Source organism: Ochotona curzoniae, unplaced genomic scaffold, assembly GCF_017591425.1.
Source record: "Ochotona curzoniae isolate NIBS_2020 unplaced genomic scaffold, NIBS_Ocur_1.0 scaffold_4937, whole genome shotgun sequence".
NCBI lineage: Eukaryota > Metazoa > Chordata > Mammalia > Lagomorpha > Ochotonidae > Ochotona > Ochotona curzoniae.
The window spans coordinates 4,916,961-4,930,924 of record NW_024467126.1 but is presented as its reverse complement, the minus strand read 5'-3'; the positions used below and the strand labels follow the sequence as shown (position 1 = coordinate 4,930,924).

General features: G+C 66.7%; 1 protein-coding gene across 6 annotated transcripts in view; it reads right to left on the bottom strand.

Annotated features, from left to right (window-relative positions):
* Positions 1-3,027: 3,027 nt before the first annotated feature.
* BRSK2 (BR serine/threonine kinase 2) overlaps positions 3,028-13,964 on the bottom strand; it is a 36,028-nt gene continuing 25,091 nt past the window's right edge. Inside the window, exons 13-20 of one of the 6 annotated variants that reach the window (XM_040971099.1) lie at positions 11,308-11,368; positions 10,524-10,731; positions 10,350-10,398; positions 8,904-9,027; positions 8,357-8,537; positions 7,532-7,621; positions 3,971-4,018; positions 3,028-3,054 (exon numbers count right to left, since the gene is read on the bottom strand). In XM_040971099.1, the coding sequence (XP_040827033.1) occupies positions 3,035-3,054; positions 3,971-4,018; positions 7,532-7,621; positions 8,357-8,537; positions 8,904-9,027; positions 10,350-10,398; positions 10,524-10,731; positions 11,308-11,368 (781 nt within the window). In that variant the 3' untranslated portion in view covers positions 3,028-3,034. Of the gene's footprint in view, positions 3,055-3,194; positions 3,344-3,970; positions 4,019-7,313; positions 7,409-7,531; positions 7,622-8,356; positions 8,538-8,903; positions 9,028-10,349; positions 10,399-10,523; positions 10,732-11,307; positions 11,369-13,526; positions 13,593-13,964 lie in introns of those variants that run through there. The other 5 variants (XM_040971098.1, XM_040971095.1, XM_040971096.1 and 2 more) reach the window with 5 other exon arrangements.

The window sequence follows — 13,964 nt, the reverse complement described above, 5'->3', positions numbered from 1 at the left end:
GAGGCCATCCCCAGCCCTCCAGGGTGTTCGCCCGCTCAGCCGTGGAGTTGCCGTACCCTCTCGGGATGGAACCCTCAGTTTCCCCCCAATGAGGCCTGTCCTGAATTCTAGCACAGTGTGCTAACAGGAATGTGTGTGGGGCTCTGAGTCCATGGGGTCAGTACTGGTGAGAAGTGGATGGACCCCGTCCCAGCAGGGGGCAGTGTTGGAGCTGGGAAGTGGGCTTTGCCACCTTCTGCAGGAGGTGACCCCAGCTTAACTCGGACAGCACCCGAGAATCTTCAACACAGAGGTGGCTGGGCCCTGCAGGGGAGCGTCATCTGACCCTGGTGACCCTAATCTCGCCCTTGGCCACGGGACAGCTGAGTGGGCATCACCCTCTGCAGCCTGGGTGGGAAGTAGGCCTTGGGTGCGCTCAGCACGGGCGTGGAGGCGCGGCCTGGTGGCGTGGAGGCGCGGCCTGGTGGCGTGGAGGCGCGGCCTGGTGGCGTGGAGGCATGGCCTGGCTCCTGATGCACTTGAGGGGGAAAGAGCTGCCACATGCCGGGGGGCTGGCATGCGGATCGGGACTTGGGGCCACCTGGGCTGCAGCAGACACTGCATGGCGCCTGTGGCTCCCTCACCTCAGCTGGGGCAACAGCAGGTGAGAGGGGGCTTAGGGAAAGTCCACACAGAAAGCCGGGGCCCCAGCATCACCCCAGGTGGGGATGGCTTGGCTGCAGCAGAGGCCTGTCGGTGAACGCCGGCAGGCAGGACACGGCTGGGCCTGGGTATCGTGGGAGCCTGGCAGAGCAGCGCCATCCCCCACCATCCACTGGTGTGCTGCTGGTTTGCTCCCCACACACCTGAGCTGAGGCAGTGCGGGGGTTGGTGAATGGAGCTGTGGGGCCTCCGGGTAGGCTGCCCGGCCCCTTCCTAGTGTGGCCATGTTGGGGGAAGGTTGCTGCAATGCTGGGAGCGCTGAGGGCTGCCCAGGGTGGCAGAGTGGCTAAGGGCCAGGCCCGACTCTGCTCCTGGCTCCTCAGAGGGGCCCAGGAGAGCTGCTGGCAGCCACACATCGGGGGCACCGGTCTGGTTCTGCCAGATGAACCTCTACTTGAAGATGCTGCATCGGCGCTGGCTAGGAACTGTGGCGAGAGGTGGTCGGGCCGGTACCAAGCCTGCCAGCAGCCACCCCTCCCAGCACCGGCCCTCCTTTGGCTGGCTGCCGACTGTGGTAGGCACTCCGGCAGGTGGTGGAGCGTGGGCCAGAGGCCTGGAGCAAGGGCCGAGGGGTTGCATATAGCAGGAAGACTGGACGTGCTGGGCTGAGCTCCCCGAGGGGGCCCATGCCGACAACCCCGTACCTGTCTCCACAGCCCTGCTGCTGCACCTCCCAGCTGCATGGAGCACAGCCCCTTCTCCAGGCATCCCCTCCCACCTGCAGATGGTGGCTCAGGCCAGCTGCCAGCTGCAGGGGAGGGACCTCAGCCTGGTGCCTTGCTCTGAGGGACAAGGTTTTCCTCTCCATCAGGCTAAGATACACCATGGCACGATTCCACCCAAGAGCCTGATGCCGGGGACTCTGCGGTGGCCCAGCCCATGTGCCCTCTGGTGTTCTGGAGGCAGCCACACGAGGTGTGCCAAGCCCTGCCCTGGAACTTGAGCTGCGGGGGCCCAGATGCCACAGCCCCTGTAGGGCCAGGTCTGACACCCTATGAAGACTTGCCAAGGAAGCAGGAATAAACTTCCTGAGGAAGGTGGGCGTGACGCCGTGCCCACCAAGCTGCCAGGGGTGGGGACAACACACTTGGACCCTGCCGCCCCTGCCCCTGACTGCTCAACCTGCGGTGGTCCCAGAGCCCACCCCACCTGACCCTGGATGGAAAGTGCAGCCGGAGTGTTTACTGAAGGAATTTATTGTTCCGGAATTGAAGTTGCTCACAGTCGTGTGACAGGGTACACTGGGTGGGGCCCGTCACGGCCATGATGCCCGCGGGAGCCCGCGGGACCAGAGGGCAGGCGAGCGAGAGGTATTGCTTTCGGCGTCTGTCTCCGTGAGGGGCCCCGGCCCGCTAGGACTGCCTGGCTTTGCCGTGCAGGTGTCTGCTTTGTGACTAGAAATTGCAGCCTGTGGTGGAGGTCGAAGGTGACAGAGCATTAAAACCTACACCCGGAGGCGGGCCGCGCCCGGAGCGGGAGGGCGCCCCGGCGGAGGCATGCACGGCCCTGGGCCCCCGCCGCGGCACAGGCCCGGGCGGGCTGGGTGGAAGCTGGAGATCGCGAGAAGCAGGGAGGCGAGCTGGCGGTGGCGACGGTGGGCTTGCCGCTCGGCCTCGCGTGGCCAGGGACCCCTGCAGGCGGACGCCGCGCGCCGCCAACTCTGCAGTCCACATGGTGGTCGTCTGTGTGTTTTTTTCTTCTTCTTTTTTTAATCTTTTGTCATTTTAGTAAAAAAAAAAAAAAAACAAGAGAGCAAGCCCTAGTGCCCTTGCCTTCGTGTGGGGGTCCCCTGCCCCGCCCTCACTCTTGGGGTTGAGCCCCAGAATGGGGGAGCCATGTTCTGTAAATATAGACCTGTGTCTGTCGTAGAAACTGCCAGGGCGGGCACCCTGCCTGGCACCCCACCCCAGCCCCTTTCCAAAAACAACCGAGAAAAAAAAGTTTATAAAAATATCTTGCAGGAATTCTTTAAAGTGTACAGTGGCTCGCCCCCCTCCCGCCCCGCGAGCCCTCGCCCCCCTCGGCGGCTCCGGACCCCCCTGCCCGGGACACACACACACGCACACAGACCGACAGACGGCAGGCGGGCACCGCCGCCGCCCCTTCCCTGAACAGAGAAGTCGAGAAGCTCAATAAATTAAAATAGCAAATAAATAATACTGGTGTCCGCCGGCCCTGGGCACGGCGGGCCGGCGCCGAGGAGAGGCTGCGGGCCGGGCTGTTGCTTCCGAGGGTCGGGAGCCGGGGCGGCGCGGGCGGCTGGGTCGTGGCGCTGCCTTCGGTCCGCCAGCGTCCACGCGCGGCGCGGGGGTGGCCTCGCGGAGGTGACATGTTAACTTTTCGGGAGAATTCCTGGTATCAGAGCGGAAACAAGCGACGTCATGAGTGACGGGCAGGGGCGGGGGCGCGCGCGAGAGGAGTGGGCCAGGCCCCCGGCCGCTCCTTCCTCCCGGGCTCCGGCCGGTCCTGGGGGCGGCGTGGGGGGCTAGTGGCTAAGGCTGCTGGCGGCGGGCCGCGTCCTCGCCCGTCGGGTGCTCGGCGTGCCCTCCAGGGCCGGGGGCCGCGGGGTCCCCAAGGGGGCCGGGGGCACTCCGCTTGGCGGGCGTGCTGGGGGCCTGGGCCGCCTGCCCATTCTTCTCGTCTGAAAAAAGTTGTTTAATTACGTCAAAGAAGTTACTCAATGGGCTGCCTGGGTATACAGAACAGAAGACAAAAAGAGAAAAGAAACGAAAATGGGGGAGAGGGAGGGAGGGGGGAAGGAGAGAGAGAACAAACAAACAGATGAACGAAGGGGCCTGCAGAGAGAGAACCCCGGGGCAGGGCGCGGGGCGCAGCGGCAAGCGGGGCGGGGGTGCCCAGCCCCCCGCCCTCCCGGGGCAGGGTGCCCTGCTCAGGAGGCCTGATGGGCGCCCTCAGCCAGCACACGCAGCAGCGGACACACAGATGACGGATGGTGGGGTGCTGGAGGGCAGGCCCCCGCACGGACGCCCCTCTAAACCCGCCCTGGCCCCCTGAGCCCACAGGCCCTGGCCCCCAGTCACCGCCCGTGCTCAGCACTCCCTAACTGCGAGGAGCAGGGGCCCGACCAAGCACTGCCAGGATAGCTGAGTGAGGCTGCTCCTAGCAGACTGGGCAGGGCCAGCAGGCCAGGGGGTGGCTGTGCACACACAGGGCCCCAGGGCGCACGGGGGCAGGCAGCACTGGCCAGGCGGGCTTTGGGTGGGGGTAGGTGGCAGGCCACGGTGCCAGGTGGGTGAGGGGTTCTTACCACATTTGGAAAGCCGCCCCGTCATCATTTCCATACAGTTAGTGGTGTCTGCAGTGCAGAATGGAGAGAGGAGGGAGGCAGACAGTGAAAACGGGGCAGCTGTGCTGGGGCCTCCCCGGCCCTGGGGAGAGCTGGGCCCCAAAGAGGACAGGGCCTGTGTGCGTGTGTCCTGAGGAGGGCCTGTGTGCATGTCTCCCAGGGAGGGCCTGTGTGAGTGTGTCCTGAGGAGGGCCTGTGTGCGTGTCCTGAGGAGGGCTCTGTGTGTGTGTCCCAGGGAGGGCCTATGTGAGTGTGTCCCAGGGAGGGCCTGTGTGCGTGTGTCCCAGGGAGGGGCCTGTGTGCGTGTGTCCCAGGGAGGGACTGTGTGTGTGTCCCAGGGAGGGACTGTGTGTGTGTCCCAGGGAGGGCCTGTGTGCGTGTGTCCCAGGGAGGGCCTGTGTGTGTGTCCCAGGGAGAGCCTGTGTGTGTGTCCCAGGGAGGGCCTGTGTGTGTGTCCCAGGGAGGGCCTGTGTGTGTGTCCCAGGGAGGGCCTGTGTGTGTGTGTCCCAGGGAGGGCCTGTGTGCGTGTCTCCCAGGGAGGGCCTGTGTGTGTCCCAGGGAGGGCCTGTGTGTGTGTCCTGAGGAGGGCCTGTGTGAGTGTGTCCCAGGGAGGGCCTGTGTGTGTGTGTCCCAGGGAGGGCCTGTGTGTGTGTCCTGAGGAGGGCCTGTGTGTGTGTCCTGAGGAGGGCCTGTGTGTGTGTGTCCTGAGGAGGGCCTGTGTGAGTGTGTCCCAGGGAGGGCCTGTGTGTGTGTGTCCTGAGGAGGGCCTGTGTGAGTGTGTCCCAGGGAGGGCCTGTGTGTGTGTGTCCTGAGGAGGGCCTGTGTGAGTGTGTCCCAGGGAGGGCCTGTGTGAGTGTGTCCCAGGGAGGGCCTGTGTGAGTGTGCCCTGGGGAGGGCCTGTGTGTCCCAGGGAGGGCCTGTGTGTGTGTCTCCTGGGGAGGGCCTGTGTGCGTGTGTCCCAGGGAGGGCCTGTGTGTGTGTCCTGAGGAGGGCCTGTGTGAGTGTGTCCCAGGGAGGGCCTGTGTGTGTGTGTCCCAGGGAGGGCCTGTGTGTGTGTCCTGAGGAGGGCCTGTGTGTGTGTCCTGAGGAGGGCCTGTGTGAGTGTGTCCCAGGGAGGGCCTGTGTGAGTGTGTCCCAGGGAGGGCCTGTGTGAGTGTGCCCTGGGGAGGGCCTGTGTGTCCCAGGGAGGGCCTGTGTGTGTGTCTCCTGGGGAGGGCCTGTGTGCGTGTGTCCCAGGGATGGGCTGTGTGAATGTGTCTCAGGGAGGGGCTGTGTGTGTGTGTCCTGAGGAGGGCCTGTGTGTGTGTCCTGAGGAGGGCCTGTGTGTGTGTCCTGAGGAGGGGCTGTGTGCATGTGTCCCAGGGAGGGGCTGTGTGTGTCTCAGGGAGGGCCTGTGTGCGTGTGTGTCCTGAGGAGGGCTGTGTGTGTGTCCCAGGGAGGGGCTGTGTGTGTCCCAGGGAGGGGCTGTGTGTGTGTGTCCTGAGGAGGGCCTTTGTGCGTGTGTCCTGAGGCGGGCGTGTGTCCTGAGGAGGGCCTGTGAGTGTGTCCTGAGGAAGGGCTGTGTGGGTGTATCCCAATGAGGAGCTGTGTGTGTGTCCTGAGGGAGGGGCTGTGTGTGTCCTGAGGAGGGGATGTGTGTGTGTGTCCTGAGGAGGGAGTGTGTGTGTCCTTTGGGAGGATTTGTGTGGGTGTGTCCCAGGGCGGGGCTGAGCACTTGTGTCCTGAGGGAGGAGACAGGAATGGGGCAGGCTGAGAGGGGGCAGAGGACAAAGCTAGCCATGCAGGGTTGGAGCTTGGAATTGGGGAGGTGCTAGGAGTGCGGCAGGGTCAGGTGGGGTCTTAGGGTGGAGTGAGGGAAGGCCTTAAACAGGTTGTGGAGAGAAGGCAGGCATGGAGGGCTGTGCCTTTGTATATATGGGAAGGCTGGGGGGCGGGGGAAAGCAGGAGGTAGGGACCTACACTGTACAGGAGGGGTGGGGGGTCTCAGGAGTGAAGGGCCTATGTGTGTACAGGGGTCTCAGGAGGGGCCTATGTGTATACAGGGGTCTCAGGAGGGGCCTACGTATGTATAGGGGTCTCAGGAGTGAAGGGCCTACGTGTGTATAGGGGTCTCAGGAGGGGCCTACGTGTGTGAGGTTTTCAGAGGTTAGGGCTTAAGTGAAGACACACAGCAGGGGCCAGGCCTGAGGGGCCTGGGAGGCAGAGGGCCTTGGAGGGTCCTGGGGTCTCCCGTTGGGCTGGTCTGTGGTTCCCCTCCATACCTTCACCTATACCCTCAGCTTCTCTTTGCGCCTCCCGCCCTCTGGGGCCCTGCCATGTGGGGGCCGGGCTGGGACGCAGCGGGCCTGCAGAGCGCTGCCCTCTCACGGTTTGGCCATGTCCTGTCATGGCTCCTCACAGAGCTGGTGCACAGGAGCACACTGCAAGCCCCACAGAGGAGCAAGGAGGGGACAGGTGGGGCCCACGGCAGGCATGTCCTGGGACAGGGCTCAAGTGGGGCTCACGGCATGGGCAGGGATCATGGCATGGTGGCATCTCAGAACAGGGCTTGGGCAGTAGCAGATGGAGGGGCCACCTGTGTGGTGGCTCAGAGAACGGCAACCCCCTCGGAGGCACAGGGGGCCCCACACAGCCCTGGCTAGCCCTGCCTGGGTGCTGCTGGCATGCTCTAAGTCAGGACCATGTGGGCTCAGGAAGCTGCTGGCATGGCCCCCCAGGTCACGTCCACGGGTGCCTCCCTGCCCCTACCCTCCAAACAGGCTTGGCTCCTGGGCCAGGAGACTGGGGGCCGTGCCTCACCCCCAGAGCTGGGGAGGGCTGGGACCCAAGGGGCCATAGTGATGGGATGACGATGCAATGGCCCTGGACCCCACACGGCACAGCTATAGGGCGGCAGGCCCAGAGAGGGTCTAGCCAGCTGCGGGGGACATGGGAGGCCAAGCTGGGCCTCATCCCCCCATTTCCAGCCCCACTGCTCGGCTGCGTCCCCGTGCATAGGCCCGACACCCCTGGCATAGGCATGTGGGCCTTCTGCGGCCCCCAGCCCCTCCCACGGGGCCCGACACCCCACAAGGCTCCCACCTCGCCGGCCCCAGGCCTGGACAGTCTTCCTTGAGCACCACCCCTTGCCTGCTCTGGCAGGGACCTCAGGGCCCTGTGTCCTGCTTCAGGCAGACACTGGGTGCTATGGACTCGGGGCCTGCCCTGGCTGCCGCTGGCAGCCCCTGGATGCTGGGGGTTGGGTGCCCCAGCTGCAGGCCATGCCCATGGCCCTCCCTCCCCGGCAGCAGGCCGGACACCTTACCTGCCAGCGTCAGAGGCTACTCTCGTAGCTGGTGGCCACCTTCTGGCCTTTAAGCCCAGCGCCCCAGCTTAGTCCTGGCGCTGGCGGGGGGGGCTCTACAGTGGACAAGAGGCGCCCTCAGTGTGCTGCAGCCGGCCTGGTCCCTGGGGCGCGGGGGCGGGGGCCCCGCTCCCTGGGGGTGCAGCACAGGGGGCCAGGATGCCTCACCACCTGCTCACCTGGCAAGTGCGGGGCGCAGGGCTGCTCGTGGGCACTCAGCAGCTGGGCCTGGATGGTCTCCACCACTCTCTTGAAGCGGCGGCTCGGGCCTGGGGGGGTCCGGGACAGGCAGGTGAGGGTGAGGCTTGGGGAGGGGCAGCAGGGTGGGGCTTGGGGCGGGGCCGGCAGGCGAGGGTGGGGCTTGGGGCGGGGCCGACAGGCGAGGGTGGGGCTTGGGGCGGGGCCAGCAGGCGAGGGTGGGGCTTGGGGAGGGGCAGCAGGGTGGGGCTTGGGGCGGGGCAGCAGAGTGGGGCTTGGGCGGGGCCGGCAGGCGAGGGTGGGGCTTGGGGCGGGGCCGGCAGGTGAGGGTGGGGCTTGGGCGGGGCCGGCAGGTGAGGGTGGGGCTTGGGCAGAGCCGGCAGGCGAGGGTGGGGCTTGGGGAGGGGCAGCAGGGTGGGGCTTGGGGCGGGGCCGGCAGGCGAGGGTGTGGCTTGGGGCGGGGCCGGCGGGCGGGGCAGCAGAGTGGGGCTTGGGCGGGGCCGGCAGGCGAGGGTGGGGCTTGGGCGGGGCCGGCGGGCGAGGGTGGGGCTTGGGGCGGGGCCAGCAGGCGAGGGTGGGGCTTGGGGAGGGGCAGCAGGGTGGGGCTTGGGGCGGGGCAGCAGGGTGGGACTTGGGCGGGGCCGGCGGGTGAGGGTGGGGCTTGGGCGGGGCCGGCAGGCGAGGGTGGGGCTTGGGGCGGGGCCGGCAGGCGAGGGTGGGGCTTGGGGCGGGGCCAGCGGGCGAGGGTGTGGCTTGGGCGGGGCCGGCGGGCGAGGGTGGGGCTTGGGCGGGGCCGGCGCAGGCACCTGAGAGCAGAGTGAAGGTGACAGAGTAGATGCCATTCTCTTTGTGGGCCTCCCCGCCCTCCGTGTAGGTGATGTCCACCTGGAACTTGACTGGCTTCTGGAACACGGCCGGGCCCCCGGTCGCCTTGTACTCGGCCCGGAAGCTTGTCTGGGAGATGACACTGTGGCCGAGGCTGGGAATCTGCGGGTGGCACAGGGGGCAGGCTGAGAGGATGTGGCCTCTGGTTCCCCAACCCTCATGTTGTGCGAAATGGGCAGGCGATGGGGCCAACCCAGCCTGGCTGTCCAGGGGGACCGGGGCAGTGTGGCCAGTACGGGAGGCCTTCCCTGGGCTGGGGCCCCGGAGGGCTGTGTGCCCGGCTGGCTGGTGCAGAGCCCAGTGGGCTCAGACCAGGCAGATGGGGGCAGAACCCTCTGAGGCAGGCCCCAGGGCAAGCAGGGCTCCTGGCAGGGCCTCTGAAAGCCCTTCCTACTCCTGGGAGTCCCCTCAGGTCCCTCTCCATGCCACAGCGAGGCCAGGCGGGTGTGGGCACGGGGGCAGCCTCACCGACAGGAAGGCGTGCACCACGTCGGCCTTGATGGAGCTCAGCGGCTTGTCCCTGATCACCACGAAGATCTGCTCCTCCTTCTCCAGGCTGATGAAGTTCCCGAACCAGGACTTCTTGGCCAGCCTGGGGAGGGGGGCGCTGTGAGTGGACGCCCCAGCGAAGGAAGGGGCCTCGGCCCTGCGTGCAGGCTGGCTCCGGGGCCACACGTAGCTACAGGTGCCGGGGGAGCGGGAGCCACGGGCGGGGATGATACACAACGCAGCACAGCACACACAGCACGCGCACACTCAGGATGCCACGGGGCACCCCGGCCTCGCCGCCTCCACTTGGCCTGCTGCCCAGGGCAGTCCCTCAGCAGCCCCCTCCCCCCAGGCCTCCGGCCTGCTCCCGTGGGAAGGAAGCCAGGGCCGCCTCCCTCCAAGGAGGATCCTCACGACAACCCCCAGCAGCCACAAGCCCCAAGGGGTGGGTGAAGGCAGGTGCCAGTGCATCCAGTGTGAGGGTGCGGGGAGTCACGGGGCCCCGGGGACCTGGGGGTACACAGGTACACAAGGTGGCCCTGAGCCAGTCTGTGGCCCCACTACCCTCCGTGCTTCTATCGCAGGGCTCAGCCCACACCAGGCTCTGTGCACACCCGTTCCCGAGAGCCCTGGCTCGGGGAGGGCGGCTTAACGTGGGGGTCAGCAAACATGGGGGTCCCCTTGTAACCCGTGACTGCCCTTTGCCAAGCACCCCAGACCCCCGAGGCTTGCCGCAGCAGGAAGTGGCGTCTGGAGACCCCTCAAGGATTCCCACAGCAGGAAGTGGCGCCCTCAGACCCCTAAGGCTTCCCACAGCTGGAAGTGGCACCCCCAGATCCCCAAGGCTTCCCACAGCAGGAAGTGGCGCCCCCAGACCCTCAGGGAACTCTGGCCTGTCCTAGCACCCCCAGCAGAGGGAGATCACCTGCCATGTGCCCCTTCAGGAGGCAGAGCTCCAAGGAGACCTGGGGCCCCTGAGTTGGGACTCCTGACCCTCGGGCCAGCTTGAGTGAACACGGGCCCCAGCTGGACACGAGCCGTCTGCTCAGGCGGAACCAGTCAGGGCAGTGATACCCACAGCATAAGCAAGCAGGTGGAGCACAGCACAGCCCTTCCCCGAACCTGGGCCCTACCCAGCTCCGCATCCCACCCGGCCATCTTCAGTTCTCCCCATGTCTCCCTGGGCGCCGTGCCTATCACCAACAAGCTGACCAGCTACAGAGGCCACCGAGGAGGGCCCCCAGGCCTGCGCTCAGGCCTGTGGGGGACTCAGAGCCCACAGCACAATGCGGCTTTGCCTCAGTGGTGTCTGCAGCGCCTGGCCACCCGATCCCCACCAGGCTCCCCCAGTCCCCAGGCCACCCAGCCTGCTCTCCCTACACAGCTGGACTTGGCTACAGAGGACCTCAGCCAGGGGACACTCACTCTGGGGACGACTCCGGGGTCAGGTTAGACATCTCCTCCGGGGTGGGAACTGCAGACACAGGGGTGGGCAGGACAAGGACTTGGCAACTGCCCTGCCCAGGGCTGGGCTGCCCATCCACCCACAAGGCTCTCGGTCCAAGGTAGCAGGAGCTGTCTGGTGCCCCGCAGGCTTACCCTGCAGTTTCCGGCGGTGGAAGCGGGGCGAGCCGAGGAAACTGTTCTTGATGGAATTGAGCCGTGTCCTCCAGGGCACACCCCCAACGCTGGGGCTGGACGGCGGTGTGGGGTTAGGCGTGCCAGCTGGACTCTCCTTGGGCGTGTGCACGGGCGTGCCCTTGGGAGTGGGGAGGGGGCTGCCCCGCGGTGAAGGGTGGGGGGTGACCTGTATGGTGGGGACAGACGCGGCATTGGCTTCTGTCCTGGCGGTGGGGCGCGGGACGGGGCCCGGCCGGAAGGGCAGCCTGGGGCCGCCGGCCTGGAGCGGGTCTGACTTGGCACCCTGCAGTGGCTTGCCGGTCAGCTTGGCCCCGCACGGCAAGGTTTGGGTCTTGGGGTCGGGCAGTGTGGCAGCTGGTGGAGGAAGCAGGTGTCCAGGCCGTGGGGTGCTACGGCTGGCTTCGGGCTCCAGGAAGGTGACCAGAGTGCAGGCAGCACAGGGTGGGTCAGGGGGCAGGACCAGCTTCCGAACCGGCTACCGGGAGTGCAGGGAGCAGGCGCACATGCGACCCCACATCCCCCATGCACACCACACAGAAAGCGGGAGCGGGGGTGGGGTAAGCAGGCAGGCAGGCAGGGGCAGGGCAGCCACCAAAGACAGACAAACACGAAACAACAACAAAAAATAAAACATGCAGTTAGCAAGAGCAGCAGCCACGCAACAGCCCAGGACCGGCGCAGGGTGAGCCTCAGGAGGGACACGCTGGCTCTCCCCTCCCCTCCACGCAGCAGGGGCACTCACCCGGGGGCTGCTGAGGGGGCTCGTGGAGAGTCCAGAGGAGGCGCCGCTGATGGACCGCGACCTGGAAGGGATGGGGACACAGACAGAACGGGGCTCAGTGGGCGAGGACAGCCCAGGCCAGCGGCCCCACAGCCCCAACACCGGCAGCACCGGGCCTTCCTGCGGATCACCTCCTGCCAGCGGCCCCAGGCAGACACAGGAGCAGACGGACCAGGACGGACCAGGACGTGAGGGGGAGCCCAGTCCTGCCACTGGAGGTCCACAGCCCTCCCCAACTAACACCACCAGAGTCTGGGGTCAGGGCCAGGCTGAGGGCAACAAAACAGCTGGCCTTGCGGCAGTGCCCCGCACTGTGCTGGGGACAGCACCCTGGTGGGTGCGCCAAGCATAGCTTTGGGAAGTGGCGGCCTGCAGGGCAGGCTAACACTGCACCCCAGGGGCAGCACCTGCCCAACTTGGGCCTTACGAGCGGGTAGGGGCTGGGACAGGACAGGAGCCAGCAACGACTGCCCACAGTGCCCTCAGCCAGCCAGCCAGCCCACACCACAACCCGCAACCCAGCGCCTGGGTCTCTCATACCAATATCCTCCAACTCCCCAAACCTGACACAGCCGAGGGGTTTGCAAGGCAGAGGACTGGGGTGAGTGAGGGAGGGGTTGGGGGCTGAGGGTGGGGCTGGGTGAGTGAGGGTGGGGCTGGTGTGAATGAGGGCTGGGCTGAGGTGAGTGAGGGCTGGGCTGAGGTGAGTGAGGGTGGGGCTGGGTAAGTGAGGGTGGGGCTGGTGTGAATGAGGGCTGGGCTGAGGTGAGTGAGGGCCGGGCTGGGTGAGTGAGGGCAGGGCTGGGGTGAGTGAGGGCTGGGCTGAGGTGAGTGAGGGCCGGGCTGGGTGAGTGAGGGCTGGGCTGAGGTGAGTGAGGGCTGGGCTGAGGTGAGTGAGGGCTGGGCTGGGTGAGTGAGGGCTGGGCTAGGGTGAGTGAGGGCTGGGCTGAGGTGAGTGAGGGTGGGGCTGGGTGAGTGAGGGCAGGGCTAGGGTGAGTGAGGGCTTGGCTGAGATGAGTGAGGGTGGGGCTGGGTGAGTGAGGGTGGTGCTGGTTTGAATGAGTGCTGGGCTGAGGTGAGTGAGGGCTGGGCTGAGGTGAGTGAGGGCAGGGCTAGGGTGAGTGAGGGCTGGGCTGAGGTGAGTGAGGGCTGGGCTGAGGTGAGTGAGGGCAGGGCTAGGGTGAGTGAGGGCTGGGCTGAGGTGAGTGAGGGCCGGGCTGGGTGAGTGAGGGCTGGGCTGAGGTGAGTGAGGGCTGGGCTGAGGTGAGTGAGGGCTGGGCTGGGTGAGTGAGGGCAGGGCGAGGGTGAGTGAGGGCTGGGCTGAGGTGAGTGAGGGCAGGGCTGAGGTGAGTGAGGGCTGGGCTGGGTGAGTGAGGGCTGGGCTGAGGTGAATGAGGGCAGGGCTGGGGTGAGTGAGGGCAGGGCTAAGGTGAGTGAGGGTGGTGCTGGTGTGAATGAGGGCTGGGCTGAGGTGAGTGAGGGCAGGGCTGAGGTGAGTGAGGGCTGGGCTGGGGTGAGTGAGGGCTGGGCTGAGGTGAGTGAAGGCTGGGGCTGAGGTGAGTGAGGGCTGGGCTGAGGTGAGTGAGGGCAGGGCTGGGTGAGTGAGGGCTGGGCTGGGTGGATGAGAGCAGGGCTGGGGTGAGTGAGGGCTGGGCTGAGGTGAGTGAAGGCTGGGCTGGGTGAGGGCAGGGCTGAGGTGAGTGAGGGCAGGGCTGGGTGAGTGAGGGCAGGCCCAGGAGCAGGGGCAGCCAGCAGCTGGGCCATGTGTCCAGAACACTCACCAAGCCAGGCAGGAGCTTACTACACAAGGTAACTAGAGGGCGAGGGCGGGCAGCTTTGTCCACCACCTCCTATCTGGTCTGCCAGCAGCCTGGGCAGGGGAGGCCACAGACTGCTGGCCTGGCCAGCCGGAGCCCAGAGAGACCCTCTGACCGCTTGCCAACTCCTCAGGTGCCCTTAGGTGGGCACAGGAAGCGCCATGTCGACCTGGCCAGCCGTGTGGGCAGGTAGCCGTCCCAGCCCGCTGGACGGGCCACACAGGCCCCAGGACTAGGAGGGCAGTCCAGGGTCTCCCAGCCCTGGGGCTGCCCCCCAGGCTGGCCCACCCCGCCTCCTTGGCCCTCGTGTGGCTGACTGGCAGGGGGCGCTGGGGCTGGAGGCGGGGCGGGCAGGGTGGGTACCTGTCGTCTTTGCTGAATTGGGGTTGGGCTTCAGCGATATCCAGGCTTTTACTGAACACTGCCTTACTACAGCAGGAACAAAGCAAGAGAAGACGGTTACTGCTGGGCCCTGCTGCGACTCCAGGCCGGCTCAGCAAGCCAGGGAGTCGGGCAACGGCCTGGCTGACCTGCCAGCCCCACTGCCAGCCCCCAGCACCCTTCCAGCCGCAGCCAGGGGCAGCGCCCAGTGGCCAAGCCGAGAGTGGAAGTGACTGGGTAAGCCAGGACAAATGGCCTTCTAGGGACACCAGGGCAGTTCCTGTCCTCGGGGTAGCTAGGCCTGGCCACCGTGGTGGGAGCCAAGGACTCCTGTCATGGGGCTCAGGCCAGGAGGGGCTCAGAGAGTGCCTGGCCAGGCCTGCAGAGACAGGCGCCTGGGCCACGAGCAGGGCACTACAG